The sequence below is a fragment of the Phoxinus phoxinus genome, assembly GCF_949152265.1.
Source record: "Phoxinus phoxinus genome assembly, chromosome: 10".
NCBI lineage: Eukaryota > Metazoa > Chordata > Actinopteri > Cypriniformes > Leuciscidae > Phoxinus > Phoxinus phoxinus.
The window spans coordinates 26,867,114-26,882,789 of NC_136885.1; the positions used below are offsets into that span (position 1 = coordinate 26,867,114).

General features: G+C 36.5%; 2 protein-coding genes across 2 annotated transcripts; both read right to left on the reverse strand.

Moving 5' to 3' along the window:
* Positions 1–104: 104 nt before the first annotated feature.
* LOC307005482 (cornifelin-like) lies at positions 105–2,063 on the reverse strand. Its single transcript, XM_079625703.1, has 4 exons — positions 1,974–2,063; positions 1,061–1,229; positions 729–865; positions 105–617 (listed from the first exon to the last, which is right to left on the reverse strand). The coding sequence occupies exons 2-4, from the start codon at positions 1,167–1,169 to the stop codon at positions 519–521; spliced, it is 345 nt and encodes a 114-aa protein (XP_079481829.1). The 5' UTR covers positions 1,170–1,229; positions 1,974–2,063; the 3' UTR covers positions 105–518.
* A 377-nt stretch (positions 2,064–2,440) lies between these two features.
* On the reverse strand, positions 2,441–14,302 carry mrps15 (mitochondrial ribosomal protein S15). The gene is made up of 8 exons (XM_079625702.1): positions 13,838–14,302; positions 7,265–7,327; positions 5,271–5,346; positions 5,070–5,118; positions 4,826–4,910; positions 4,654–4,712; positions 2,849–3,040; positions 2,441–2,768 (listed from the first exon to the last, which is right to left on the reverse strand). Exons 1-8 carry the CDS (start codon positions 13,995–13,997, stop codon positions 2,676–2,678), a joined length of 777 nt encoding a protein of 258 aa, XP_079481828.1. The 5' UTR covers positions 13,998–14,302; the 3' UTR covers positions 2,441–2,675.
* Positions 14,303–15,676: the final 1,374 nt, after the last annotated feature.

Consider the following 15,676-nt stretch of genomic DNA (forward strand, 5'->3'; position numbering starts at 1 on the left):
AATTTATGCGTTTACCTGAAGGTATACGTATAATTTGTATGGTCGTTTGTGAAGCAAAAAAAATATATATTAGAATCAACAGCAACAGAGTTAAAATAGTAAATAAATGTGCAAAGATTGAGTTTTTTATTTCATACAGGTGTTTGAGGTGAATATTAAATATGAGACAGCTCCTGTACAGTAACATTAATGCTGCAGGTTGGCACATTTTGTCAGCACGCAGGCCGTGAATATAAATATTGCAAGCATTCACACAATCTTGAATTCACTCAAATGCAAGACGCATTTGAGTAACTGCAAAAATATAACACAATTTACTTTGTTTACCAAGTAAACCGTATTGGTCATCTATTTTATTTCCAAAAAAAAGACATGTGTTTACAGATTCTATCATTGTTTTAATTCTCCTGCCTCTTATAATACTTTGATGATTTGGATATGACTTGAGATTTATTGATTTTGTTGAATTGAAATGCTTTCAAAAATATAAAAGTAAACTGAAACAGTAATGACAGTCACTAGGTCTCTCCATTCCTGATACGAATTTCTCTGGTCATTCGACATGTTTCAAATATTCCACAGCAACAGGTCATCAAAGCATCATTGCATATTGTACCCTGCAGGGGGGGAAGAAAAAGAATGGCGTTGTTTAACATACAAGTGGACAGAAATAAATCCATGGATAAGAATTCTTATATGGGATATCTGATCCTCAGTCTTCAGTATACCTGTATTCCATAGGTTAGACGCATGTGTGTCCTCATCGCAGCCATTCCTCCAGGTACACATGAGAGACATACATTCTCACCATACTTGTGTGCTGTGTAACAGCTGAGGGCAATTGGACAGACACAGCCAAGAGCACCTGGACATTGAAAAGAAAAAAGCAGACAATTGTTTAAAGATCATGCATTTTATTTTAATAATAACAATGCATGCGCCACTGATAAAAGCAGTAAATAGACTAACACTGAGTTCTCACTGGCTAAATATTAATCCACCTAAAATAGACAGATGACATCTTTAGTTTAAATATAATTTGGCTGATCTCAGAACTTACAGACAAGTAGGTCACTGCAGCAAGAACAAAGACCGGTGCTCCACTCTCCAGTCTGCACATTTGTACCATAAGAGCCAGCACCAGGCTGAGTGATGACTGGGTTCGACATGTCAATCAAAACAAGCAGTCCAGGAAGGAAGCTGAGAAAATGGCTCAAGATGTTTTCTTCCTAGGTAATTTGTAAAAAGAATGACAAATTTATAACCATCAATTCTCATTTTTTTTTTACTAATTACTAAATGACCACTTCCTAATTACAAATTAAACAACATTTTAGAAAGAAAAATATTGACTTCATATAGTTTTCCATTCCATTTTTGAGCGATTTGTGCTATTAAAAGGATAGTTTACCCCAAAATGAAAATTCTGTCTTTATGTACTAACCCTCATGTCATTCCAAATTTGTAAGATGTTATTTTTTTTTGTGTAACACAAGAAGATATTTATAAAAATACTTCTTTCTTTTTTGTCCATACAATGAAATGCTATTTTGGACCCCATTGACTTTCATTGTTTGGGCAAAAAACAATTGAAACGTTCAAAATATCAGTATAAAGGATGGTTGAGGGTTAGTAAATGATAAAAGTCTGATATAAGTGTTATAGGTTTGGAGATGAGGGTGAACGATCATTTAACACTGTTTTACAGGACAGAATATTTTACATTCAAACACATTTTGATACAAAATAAATTACTACATTTGGACAGGCTCTTGTTACACTGCTTAATATTTAACAGATTTTTCTCATCTATATCACACCAATATTAAACAAATAAAAGGAAATAATTGATCTGATTAAAAAGTGATAGAAGAAACAAATAGCTTTGAGTATAAGAATATACAATTATTTTGATTTTAAATCGCTAAAAAAAGGAGTTCTATAAGATAAAGTTGTAGACAACAAAAAAGTACCTCGTGTTCTTCTGAGCCTCTTGATCAGCTTGCAGCTGAAAAGGAAGTTGTGACACACACCAACACACCACGCTTGCAACTCTCGTATGCATCGTTTCCGATTCACGCAAAAGCTTTACACAGAGCAGATCACAGGGGGAGGTCTGAGTTGTAATAGGAAATGTGACCAACAAGAATTCTTTACAATCAATGGATAATCTCACACGAGTAAAGCATTGATAGTTTGACCTCAGATTATGCACCTGATTGTCATGCATTTCTTGTAAAATTATAGAGTTCAGGGAACTGAGAAGAGCCAAACAATTTGCACTAGCCACACAACCACAATGCATCAGTCTTGCATGACAGGTCTTCATCAGCTGCTGATCCAAAACTCCTGAGCGTGCGAAACTAACATGTCATCAAAGGATTTCTATGAAGTTATTCTGATATAATCATCAGTACTTTGAGGAATGATAACCAAACAATACATTTTAAGATCTTTTATTTGGTGCAGCTATAATAGACTTCAGAGAAATTAGTATGTTTTACCATTAACAAATAAATGACAGCATTCAGATAATTTGATGCAGATCATGTTTCTGTTTGGTTTTTCTTTGAATGTCACATGAATCAAACGAGGACATATCAGATTGTTCTTCTGAACTTGTCAGCACACAGTTCATGGCTGGCTGAAGGTCTCTACACTGCAGTTCTTTGTGGTTATTTGGAGGATGTTAGCTCCTTTTCTTTAGCCTCCGCTGCTTTTTGTATCTCTCTCTGCTCGGCCTTTTGTTTCTGGACCGCTTTAAAGACCTGAGAGGAAGAAAACCACAGGTCAAACTCAAACTCTACAAAGAACACTGGAACATTTTAGCAAGAGCTGAGAACGTTACCTTATTGCAGAAGGCCTTTTTGGCAAGCCAACGTCGGGTGACCCGCCGATAGTATTCAGGAGGGAACGTGTACGTGATTCCGAGCTCTTGACACACCTTCACAAAGGAGTCATAACGGGTCCTTCTCAGAAACTTCAACTTTTTCTTCCTGCTGTCGATGGTCATAAGCATCCATCTTTTGTTGGCTTTATCCTGATGTAATATGACAAAAGAGGTTTTGATGTTGTACACTAATTTGACTAATTTGCTGCATCCTAATTCGCCTACTTATTCTATGCTTTAAAAGTATGTACTGTTTTTGTTAAGTAAATGACCAAACATACCTTTTCACAATGTTATTGCAGATGAAATATGTGGATAACATTTAATAAATATCTTTTCATTAGGTTAGATACTGATTATTAATCTTCTTTATCTAAAGCTCTCTACTTAACTTCTTGCATATCCGCCATATTTGTATTTTAAGCACTTTTTATTCGTGTTTGTAGTTCGAATCGAATCCTAGTCCAATGCGCAATGGGCAATATTAGCCATTAGAGTGTGCAAGGATCTGACCTTCGGATTCGAACCGGAATTAGAAGACCATCCAGGTATCTTCGGAAAACTCATTTAAATACACTACAATTTGGGACAAACTAATAATTTCGGATACTATTTAGGACGGATAGTATGCGAATTGGGATGCATCAATTGTTTCAACATTTTCTTAAAGGCATAGTTCACCCAAAATAAAAATTCTGTCAATTACTCATCCTCATGTTGTTCCAAACCAATAACGAAGACTTTCGTTCATCTTTGGAGCTCAAATAAAGATATTTTTAATATTCTCTAATTTTTTGTCCATCCATTGAAAGTCCACACAACCAAAACTTTCATGAATCAAACAGTTTAATGCAAGTCTTCTGAACGCTTAAAGACACGTTCGCTTCTAATAATAAACAGATTTAATTTAAGTTTTGCTTGTGTGGACTTTCAATGGATGGACAAATATGATGAGAATATATTAAAATATCTTAATTTGTGCTTTGAAGATGAACAAAAGTATTACGGGATTGGAACAACATGAAGGTGAGTAAATGATGAGAGAACTTTAATTTTGGGTGAACTAACTCTTTAAATAACAGAACTAGGTACAGAAAACTATGCTTAATGTTATAAATGTGTTTCAAATGATTCATATAAACTAGCATATACAATAATTCATACATGCATATCATCAAATCAAGCGACATCAGCCAAAAAAAATATTCTAGAGTTTCTCCCACAACTAACTTCCTTATTTCAGGCTTTTTTGCAATAACGTTTAACGACCCAGTAAAAAGTTGATGTATGAAGTAATTTCCTCTCAAGTCCACACAGTTAAACCACAGGGGCAGTTCATCACTTTAACTAAGAACATTTTCACTAAAAATAGACAACCAGAAAGAGTCCAAATCATTTGTCTTTATTAAAAAGATATTTAAAAAACACTTTTTTTTAAAAGGATTCTTTGATGAATAAAATATTCAAAAGCATTTATTTGAAATATATATTTTTTGGAACAATACAAGTATTATTTAATGTAACTTTTGATCAATTTAATGTATCCTTGCTAAATAAATGTATTAATTTCTTCCAAAATAAAATCATACTCATCCCAGACTTTTAAACGGTAGTGTATATGCTTTCATTACTACTGAACACACAAGCGTATGCACAGGATTTCCTGTTTCTCTGTGGGTGTTAATCAAATGGAGTGGGAACAAATGTTCTGACACCTTTACTGAAGGCCGAAAAAAGTCACGCTACTGAAGCATTTTGTTTACCTTGGGGTGTTTGTGCAAGTGCTCCTGGAAGTTGCGAATACGCGCTGTCATAATCGCCACTGCAACGCAAACAAGGACATTACGAATGATTGAGTCATTTTCTGAGATTCCAGTTTGGTTAAAGCAGTGGCTTTGTCAAGTGTTTAAAGAAAGAAAGAAAAAGAGAACTTGCCCTTGACTTCTGTTGAGCTGCGGTCATTATCATCCCTCTGAACCTTGGCAATGAGCTGTTCCTCTTTCAAAAGCAGTTTTTCACTCTAAAGAAAGACATACATATATATTTATTTATTTTTTGACAGATATTCGAGTTAAAAATTGATTTAACACCTTTTTATAGTTCCTTGTAGTCCCACTTCTTAATATTTTGAAATATGAAAAAAATCAATAAAGAACTAAAAGGAAATAAAAACCCGTACATGATTTGCAAACTCCAGCGTAAGCAGTTTCTTCACCACATCGTCAACCCTGCAAAGATATGACATAATTCTGCATTCAATGACATAAAGGAAGTCTGAAGTCATCATGTACTTTTATACATGCAATCAAGTACAATGTATAATAAATATACAATCATAGTGTTTAATGCAACAATGGAGAGTACAAAACCAAAACCATACGATTGTGCAAGTGGGACAGATGCATATTCATGCTTCAGCGTGGATGGATGCAGGTCTTGAAGCTGACTTGGGAATTCTGGGAAGAAAATAAAACAAAGAGCCAATGAGTCCAATCAAAACTGATATCAAACTGGCAGGCTATCAAATTGACTTGCATAATTTAAAATTCAAGGCCCGTCAGTATTAAGGTCCATTCACACTAAGAACGATAACAGTATTATCGTCCATACCAACGCACAATATATTTCTGTTTATTATAGGCATGCACTGCAGTTTTGTCGTCTGCCGCTTTAAATGCTCGACCTCTTAAAGCAGGATGGATTCTTATTGGTTGTGTGTTTTTGTTGTTCACCAGCTCAAAAAAAAAATTGTTCTGAAAGTGATTCCAACAATATTGTTCCTCTTTGCCGTTCTGATAATTGTGGTGTGGACTGCTGTTCTTTTATATTTAGAATTTTATTTAGAACGATATCTTTATTGCTCGCGTTATAGTTATCGTCCTAGGTGTGACTGGGCCTTTACACTTGGGGCCAGATTTACTAAACGACAAATTAGTGTGGAGCCACAATCTAATAAAAGTGTCAATGGTAGAGAAAAGTTCTGCGAGTGATCTACTGAGAATGCGGCAATTCACAGAGTCATGTCAGGTGCAAAATCGGTTAAGACATGCTTCTGCAAATCAAACTAAATTGACAAAGTAAATATAGTTGCATGATTCACTTAAATACTCTCCTACAATTGCATGTAGTACGGTGTACATTTTAGGACATCCTCAGACCTCAGCCATATGAAGACAAGGCATCATGCCTCAGACTAAAAACGGCATCGTGCCTCAGACTGAAAAGCTTCAGGTCTCAGGAAAAACATTGTCAGGTCTCGTACAATTAGGGATCAGGCGAAACGGAGTCAGACTAAAAGGCATCGGGCGAAACGGACTCAGACTAAAAGGCGAGGCATCGGGCGAAACGGACTCAGACTAAAAGGCATCGGGCGAAACGGACTCAAACTAAAGGGCATCGGGCGAAACGGACTCAGACTAAAAGGCATCAGGCGAAACGGACTCAGACAAAGGCATCGGGCGAAACTGACTCAGACTAAAAGGCATCGGGCAAAACGGACTCAGGTGGAGTTTGGAGGTTCGCATTGCCCCGCCCCATGTGACGTCACATGTACGCGGTACATAGCTCGAAAGAATGCCTTAATTTCACGATAGTTTGCCAACATACTAGCCGTCGGGTTAACATTTTTAATTAAAAAATTTAACCCAACGGCTGGGTTTGTCGTCCGATGCCTTTATGTCTGATGCCGTTTCGGCCGATGCCTTTATGTCTGATGCCTTTATGTCTGATGCCGTTTCGCCTGATGCCTTTATGTCTGATGCCATTTCGCCTGATGCCTTTATGTCTGATGCCGTTTCGCCCGATGCCTTTATGTCTGATGCCGTTTCGCCCGATGCCTTTATGTCTGATGCCGTTTCGCCCGATGCCTTTATGTCTGATGCCGTTTCGCTTGATGCCTTTATGTCTGAGTCCGTTTCGCTTGATGCCTTTATGTCTGAAGCTGTTTCGCCTGATGCCTTTATGTCTGATGCCTTTATGTCTGAAGCTGTTTCGCCTGATGCCTTTATGTCTGATGCCGTTTCGCCTGATGCCTTTATGTCTGAAGCTGTTTCGTCTGATCCCTAATTGTACGAGACCTGACATTGTTTTTCCTGAGACCTGAAGCTTTTCAGTCTGAGGCGCGATGCCGTTTTGTCCAATGACTGAAGCCTTTTAGTCTGAGGCATGATGCCTTGTCTTCATATGGCTGAGGTCTGAGGATGTCCTAAAATGTACTACGTGAAATAAGGTCAGGCGCAAAAACAACTGTGACCCTGCCTTTTCAACACTCATTTCTCACAGCATATCTTTAGTAATAGTAAGAGGGTTTGCACTGGCGCAAGCTGTTAGTAAATCTGGCTTTTTGTGTGTAGTGGCACAATGGTTTTCTCTTACCTCGTTTCTTTCTAGAGGGCCGAGCATAATGCCTCACAGGTTGGTTTGGAAGGGTTTCATCACCTGAAACAAAAAGTCATATATAAAAGTCATATATATTGCCTAAATAAATGGAAAATTGCTTACTAAAAAAAAAAAGAATAATGCACAATTGCAGAAACTACAGATTTCTTTAAAAACATATGAACCATGTAGGAGAAGACTGTTTTCATTTGGTGTCTGTTGTATCACTTCAAGTCTACTTTAATAATTGTAATTATTCATGACGCAAACCCCTTTAATTAGGAGACATTTAAAAGCATTTGTAAGTCACAAAGCTTTTCACTCTCCTCTGAAGCACAAGAAAGACTATTTGAGACACGTCAATGCTGATAAAGTGTCACCAAGGGTGGGGGTGATCTGGTTGGCCACATCCTTCCCGCACACCCACTCAAGGAAAAGACGCGTATGTGAGACTGTCATGAAAAAGAGCCGTCATAACAGCCAGGTAACTTGAGACAAATTTGTAAAAATGTTTACACCATTTACTTTGAGCTGTTGCATCGTCATATCATTTCATTTTAGAATGTCAAACACTGGATACGGGGGACAGCATTTTACATTTAATGAATATTTTAAGAAAATAAATTTAAGGTTAAACTGAAAAAAGGTTTAAAAATAAAAACTGTGTCATCATTTATTCACCCTTACGTCGTTAAAACCTGGATGATTTTCTTCTGTGGAACACAAATGAAGATATTTTGTAAAATGTTGGTAAGCAAAAAGTCATACAAGTTTGGAACAACGTGAGGGTGAGTAAATAACAGAATCTTCATTTTTTTTGGGGGGGGGGTGTGAATATCCCATTAAGCATCGTACTGGTTATCTGAAGGAAATGTGCCAAAGATGGCTAAACCAGTGACCTAGTTATCTCTGGATTACTTAGAAAAAGACTTTCAGAAAACTGATTTTGCTGATGCTTAAGACATCTGCTGTTGTATTACTACGCAAATGTGAGCGTTTGAGAAAATCGCACAAGTCTGGCTTTACAAATAAGCCATATATACACCCACTCTTTCATGGTTCACAAGCCTTGCGGGAACTAGTAATTCAACTTTTTTACCCCACACATTATTTTTTGGCCCAAAGAACAAAAAAACATGTGCGAGAACAGAGCTGCAAGTAAAAGCGTAAGGGCGGCAACTTGTCTCGTAAAGCTCAGGTCGGAAGGTTGCCAGTTTGACAGCAACAAAAAATGGGTCATGAACAACTTGCCACCACATTCTGAGGGACTGCCCCTGTACTACAAGCTGCTTTGATAAAAGCATCTGATCAATAACTTACAACCGTTCAAAAGTTTGGAGTAGTTAAGATTTTACTCATGTAAGAAACCTTTTACGCTCAAAGCTGCAAATACTGTATCAAAAATACAGAAGAAAAAGTTTTAAATTACTTTTTATTTTAATAAATTTTAAAAATGTAATTAATTCCTGTGATCAAAGCTGAATTTTCAGCATCATCATTACTCCGGTCTTCAGCGTCACATGATCCTTCAGAAATCATTCTAATTTGCTGATTTGCTGCTCAAGAAACATTTCGTATTATCAATGGAATAGAAAGTTCAAATGATCAGCATTTATTTATTTATTTAGTGTAAAAAACGTTTTTTTTTTAATTGTGTAAGAGTATCAGGGTGGTGTGGCTCAGTAGTTAAATATCTAAATCTGTAACATGATTCAAATCACAGGAGGAGAAGAAAAATTTATGAAACATTACTCCTTGGGGACCCCCGTTTACTCCAGAGGGACTTTCCCTGTAGTAAGCGTACGGACAGTCATTCACTTTGAATAAGAAAGCATCAGCAAAAGGACAATTAATAGTAACAACCTACAACGGAAACATAGATCACGATCTATAGTATAGCTACTTCATAACCCGTCTGGCATCCTACACAATACATGCTGCCTTAAAGGATGTAGAGTAAAGTGTACACTGTACAGTAATCTTTTTGAGACAAAAACTACCCGTACCCAAGTCAGCAAATAACAAGTACTAGCACCATGGTTGTAACGGTATGAGATTTTTAAGGTATCTCAAAAAATATCAGTTTCACAGTATTAAACAATACATTTATTATTATTATCATCATCATCATCATGTTAAAATGCCCCTTTAAATGAATGAATACAGGTTTTTTAGTTGAACAAATGCATTACAACAAACTTGAAACCATTTGTTTTGTTTTGTTTATTCGAATTTCAATAAACATGCCAATAAATAATGTACAAATAATGTCTAACCAAGAATGTTAGTTTTTTTTATTAATACTAATATTAAAACATTCAATAATAATAAAATGTATTTCATTATTAAGTCCTATGAAGTGCATTTTATTCAGATTATTCATTCAATGACAACAAATATATTATCAAAAACGATGGTAATGAATGCATAAATCTAACAAATTAATCAATGTTTTAAAATGTAAACAAATGAAAATGTTATAAATGTTATCTTTTTTTGCCAAAGTGCTGCACAACAGAGGTTTACTAAATTAAAACATGGACGGAAAATATTCCTTAAATAATAACGTTTAATTATTATGTAATTAAATATTATTATTGTAAATAATTAGTATTTACATTATTATTGTTGTTGTTCTTATCATTTTTAAAAAGTACATTTGTACTATTGTACAATAGTAACACAGTTGCAATCGACATTATTCAACTCGCATTGCAAATCAGGTTTATTGGCAAAATTGACAGACTTTAAGCTGTTTGCAATGAACATTGAACAACCTAAAATGCAACTTTTAATGACTTCTGCAGTCTCAAAGTATTCATGGCAATATAGTAATGAGTAGAACACCCTTTTGCTGTTATGACCTGCTGCAAATAAGATGTATAACCAGACACCAGCTTCTGGCAGCGTTTCTGAGGAATCTTAGCCCATTCCTCATGAGCAATGGCCTCCCGTTCAGTAATATTCTTGGGTTTGTGTGCTGCAACCGCCGTCTTCAAATCCCACCAGAGATTTTCTATGGGGTTCAGGTCAGGTGACTGTGATGGCCACTGTATAATCTCCCAGGATTTCCACTGCAAGCAAGCCTTGGTGGAATTGTGGAATTTGAGGTATGCTTGGGATCATTGTCCTGTTGGAAGGTCCAATGATGCCCAAGCTTCAACTTCTTCACTGACTGCATGACATTTTCTGCTAGGATTTCCTGATACTTCAATGAATCCATCTTGCCTTCCACACGCTGCAGGTTTCCAGTGCCAGAAAATGCAAAGCAGCCCCAGAGCATCACCGAGCCACCACCATGCTTAAGTGTAGTGTTCTTTTTAGCATTTGCTTCATTCTTCTTCCTCCAGACATACCGCTGATCCATAGGACCGAAAAGTTCCAGGTTAAAAAATTGAGACTGCAGACGTCATTAAATGTTTCAGTTAAAGGTGCTGTATGGAGTTTTTCTACTAAAATGAATCCATTTTTTATTACCTGTGTGTGAAGGGGTTGTAATCTCACAATAAAATGATCCACTTGGCGGGTTTTGCTATTACCTCTGAAAGCAAGTATTCCTATTTCTATGTGATGCTCCGGGTCGGATTTGCCGCGAAATCCAGTGACGTGACTGAGACCTGCATGCGCGCTACCGAGCGTCTCGCCTCTCGCCTCGTCTACTGACTTTGCACTCAACAGCGACGACACTGCAACTTTATGACATGGAGTCTACTAATACTAGGAAACGACTAGCACAACACAGACTCCAACACAAACTCCACATAATAATACAAAACAAAAGAAAGCATGCGCACGAGCACTCGCTTGTAAACGTATTGGTTGCAATCTGAAACATCACCGCTAGATGCCGCTGAAAACTCCATACAGCACCTATAAGTTTGGGGAAACCACTTGAAACATTTGTTGTGTTGAGCTATTTCAATGACTTTTGTTTGATTTGTTAATTGCAAACAACTGAAAGTCTGTAAATGTTGGCAATAAACCTGATTTGCAATGGGGGTTGAATAATTTCGATTACAACTGTATATTTCAGTCATCATTTCTTCAAGTTAAGACACAATTTTATTTGAACCGATTGCAATAAAGACCTTTGAGTTTCAGAGTGAATCGTACATGTTTACAGGTCTACCACTACAACCCTACACTAAAATAAAACGAGGCGAACTTTGAGACGTTAAACCGAGGTCCTGACTCTCTGTGGTCATTAAAAATCCCAGGAATGTCCTTCGAAAAAGAGTAGGGGTGTAACCGCGGCATCCTGGCCAAAATATGCCCAGTGGCCTCTGTCCATCATGGCCTCAGTCCTAATCATCTCCATATACTGATTGGCTTCATGACTGTCTCCTCTATACTAATAAGAGTAGTGATTTACTAACAATAATATATTGTCAATATTACATGCAATACAAGTAGCGTAATAATAGTGCTTTTCTTAAGAAAAGAGAAACAGTTGTTTTAGTAGCAGATTGTGATAATATTATTATACTATTAATGTGGGGGAGGATTCAAACCATAACTCACAAAGCAAATTTACACCAGTCCCCATAAGAAGTCTGCAACATCAAATTAAATTAGACATTTTCACACATTGCTGAGGCATGACAAGTCACACTTAGTCATATCGGTGCTCGCACGCACATACATGACAACCATCTTTTGCTCTTTTTCTCACCTCACTATCTTTGCTTTAGTCACCATTTTATTGTATTAACCCTCTGGTGGTCTTCAGTCATTTCAGAACAAAACATTTTTTTAGAAATTTTAAAATGTTTCACTGCATTGAATGTTATGAGGCCTAAGATCCTGCGACCGGGCTCTGCTGGTAGTCCCTCGCTTGGCTGTTGTAAATGTGCTATATAAATAAAATTGAACTTATGACACTTGGTGACTTTTGTGACACTTGCTATGTGAACACAGTCAACACACAGACCAAAAATTGAAATGATTTGAAAAGGCTATATGGTTATAAACAAATAGTCACACTTATGTTCTTCACAGTCAAAATTGTCCGCCATAAGAAATGAATAGGGAATACGAAACTACATAGAAAAATTCTAAGCAGTCTTTGACAATGTCTTAATCCAAATGCAAAACATAATAAGAGTAGATAATTATGTCTAAAAACACTGCCAGGAACTAGGGATTGCACAACCCTGTATATTTACACTGATAAGCCAAAACATATTTACCAGTCACAGATAAAGTGAACATCATTGATCATCTCGTGACAAGGCCACATATTAAGGTCTGCGTAGATTAGATAGAAAACAATCAGTTCTCGTAATCAACATGTTGGATGCAAAAGAAATGGGAAGGAATAAAGTACAGAATGAATTTGACAAGGGCCAAATTGTTATAGCAAAGCGACTGAGCCAGAGTATCTCTGAAACGGCAAGGCTTGTGGGTTGCTCCCGATCAGCAGTGAAGAGAATTTACCAACAGTGGTCCGAGGAGGGACAAACCAGCGAAATATCTTCCCAAGGCTCATTGATGCACAAGGGCAACGAAGGCTGGTCCGAGCCAACAGAAGGTGGAACAAGTCACACAAAATTTTAATGACTGTTATAGAAGAAATTAGTTACAACATGCTGCGTATGGGGATGCGTAGCCGCAGATCAACCAGAGTGCTTATGACCCGTCCTCTGTTAAAAGCACCAACAATAGGCAAACGAGTTTGGAGCAGTGGAAGAAGGTTGCCTGGTCCGATGAGTCCAGTTTTCTTTTACATCACGTGGTAAATGAATATAAATAAATAAAATACATTGAACTAAAATATAGTAGATTCGTTTGATTAAAAAAAGAAAAGAAAACCTACTGTTACAGTCTTCTGTCTTTTTTGACTGTCGATTAATTTATAAATAGTGATATATCACTAGACTCACAAATAGTATATAAAAAGTGATTATATGAGTTAGTAAAGTAAAGGCTGCCGTCGCATCATCCAAGTGGATGCTGCAAAGTTGGTGGTGGTTGAGGAGAGACCCCCTGATATGATTGTAAAGCGCTTTGGTTGTACAGTAGTACATATGAAACTGCTATATAAATGCCTCATTCTATTCTAAAGTAAATAGCCTTTACCAAATAACAAGGCATGCTATTTGCAACGATGAATGAAGCAAACTGGAATTAGATAGGTATTATAGGATACAGATCTAGAGCTAAAAAAGTATGTGGACTTGACTAAACATCAAGGTCATACAAAACGTTGACGATGTGATGCCCATTAATAAGAAAATACAGTGACTGAGATTTTGGAGCCCCCTAGAGGTCAATCCTCTAACTGCATATGCTGTCAATAAAACGTTACTAAACCAAAATGTACAAAATAAAAGATACAACCATAGTAACTGACACCCATCCTGGCTAACATAAATAAAACTCCACCTCAAAGTGGCACGAAATGCTGTGTCCAATTTAAAAATAAAAAAACGGATAAGTAGCCTACTGATTATTACCAATATCTAAAGTATTGTAACAGTCTCCCAGGTGTTTGTGAATGCATATATGACAGCATGTTGAAGCCGTGCATTAGTCGTTGACTCGGAGCTCGGATGTCAAAAACATACTTACCTTTAAAATTAACGTTACGGGTAAACGTCCAGTTCGAAAAAGAGCTGCATGTAGACTGCCTGAAGGCAGGTACGGCAATACTGGCCTGCCTCGCGCCTGAAAATACACTCCATGTCTGTAAACCCAACGCCGTAGTTCGAAAAACGTTTTTTAAAACCATTATGATCCCCGTATATAAATAAATCGCTTTAAGTTTGTATATGCTCTTGCAGAACGCATTTGCCCCTTCAGTTCATGTAAGTCGCCATCTTTAAACAGACATTAGTAATCTGCTCAGAAAATGTAATATAAATCAAAGCAATCGAGCGACGATTGAATCGATGTAGCCTTTGTTTCCTTCCTATGACATTGCATTGTGAACATCTTGAGTTCATGTAGATACGTTTTGTTTATGCCATAAAAAAATAGAATAGAACAACGATTGTAGGCCTACTGTTCTATCATTATACTATTATCTGGCCTTCTGTCACTTGAAGGCCACCCACTTGTCCTTTCAGAGATCATTCACAGAAGTTAAAATAGTGATATTTTTTCAACTTTAATGTTCTGTTGTAATTTACTTTCTTGCTGTATATTGCCTCTTCAAATTCTATTTAAGAAGTCTATTCTATTCTAACTTTAACTTTGTTCGCGCTTCTGAAGATGATCGTTTGGATAGTAAATTTGTTTGTAAGGTTTCTGAGGTAATTTGACCCTATAGCAAAAATACATTAGCCTATAGATAGATAGATGGAGAGGCTTTATCATGACAATACAATAGCAGACAGCACACGTACGTCTGCAAGATGTCAGTTAAAGATCACTTCATCTGAAAAGCATTCTGTTTACTAACATCTGATAGACGTCTTTAAGATTTCAGTTTTACATTCTAAAGACATTTTCTAATTTGACATCTGACAGGAAACGTCCTACGTATTGCAGATGAGCAAACATTATAAAAATAATTATATTTGTTGTATATCTGTCTCAACAACATTAGTCAATTTTTGAACAATTTTGAAAATAAATAGTCAACATTTCAGGAAAACAAACTTATGATTTCCTTAGCCTAAATAAGCAATCATATGCAATCCAGCGTAATTATTAAAATGATTTTTTTATTATAATACGATATGTCAGCTCAGATGAAGCCTAGGTAGGATATACTATTTCATCATCAGCCGCCCTCTTGTGGTGTTTAATATAGGCCCATGTCACAAATTTTATGTCACAAAACTAGGCATGAGTGAGTGATATCAAATCACATTATATCAAGACCTGAAGAGTTGTTCTACGAATAAAGTTCAGTTGACCTTTAATCACAAGTCAAACCATCCTGTGCCTTTTTAATGATATAGCCCTATGTTTTGATGTCATTAATGTCAGTTTTTGGAAGGTTACAGATCTGTCTGGCACATGTTATCTCAAATACTGGCCATTTAACCCACAGCCTTGAGAACATTTTGGCATTGGAGATATGATAATAAAATTAAGATGATGAATGTTTTGGGAAAAATTTCTCAAATCATTTCACACAATGGGTGCCTATATGTTTTCACAGGCTTTAAGGACTTCAAGTGCACTTAATAAATTGTAAGGATATAGATGCCTTAAAAAACGAACAAGGTTGACATTTAGCTTTTTGCTCAAGGATAATAGACTACATGTTTCTACTTTACAAAATCTTGGTAACGGTGACATTTTAAGATCCCAGACTGACGAACATATGAGTGAAAAAATAGAAAATGTTTGATGCCTAGATAATGTCATTATGATACTTTTTTAATTTATGGAATTGTTGATAATTTTAATAACATGGAGTTATGATGATAACTTGGACACATGGGGACAACAATAATT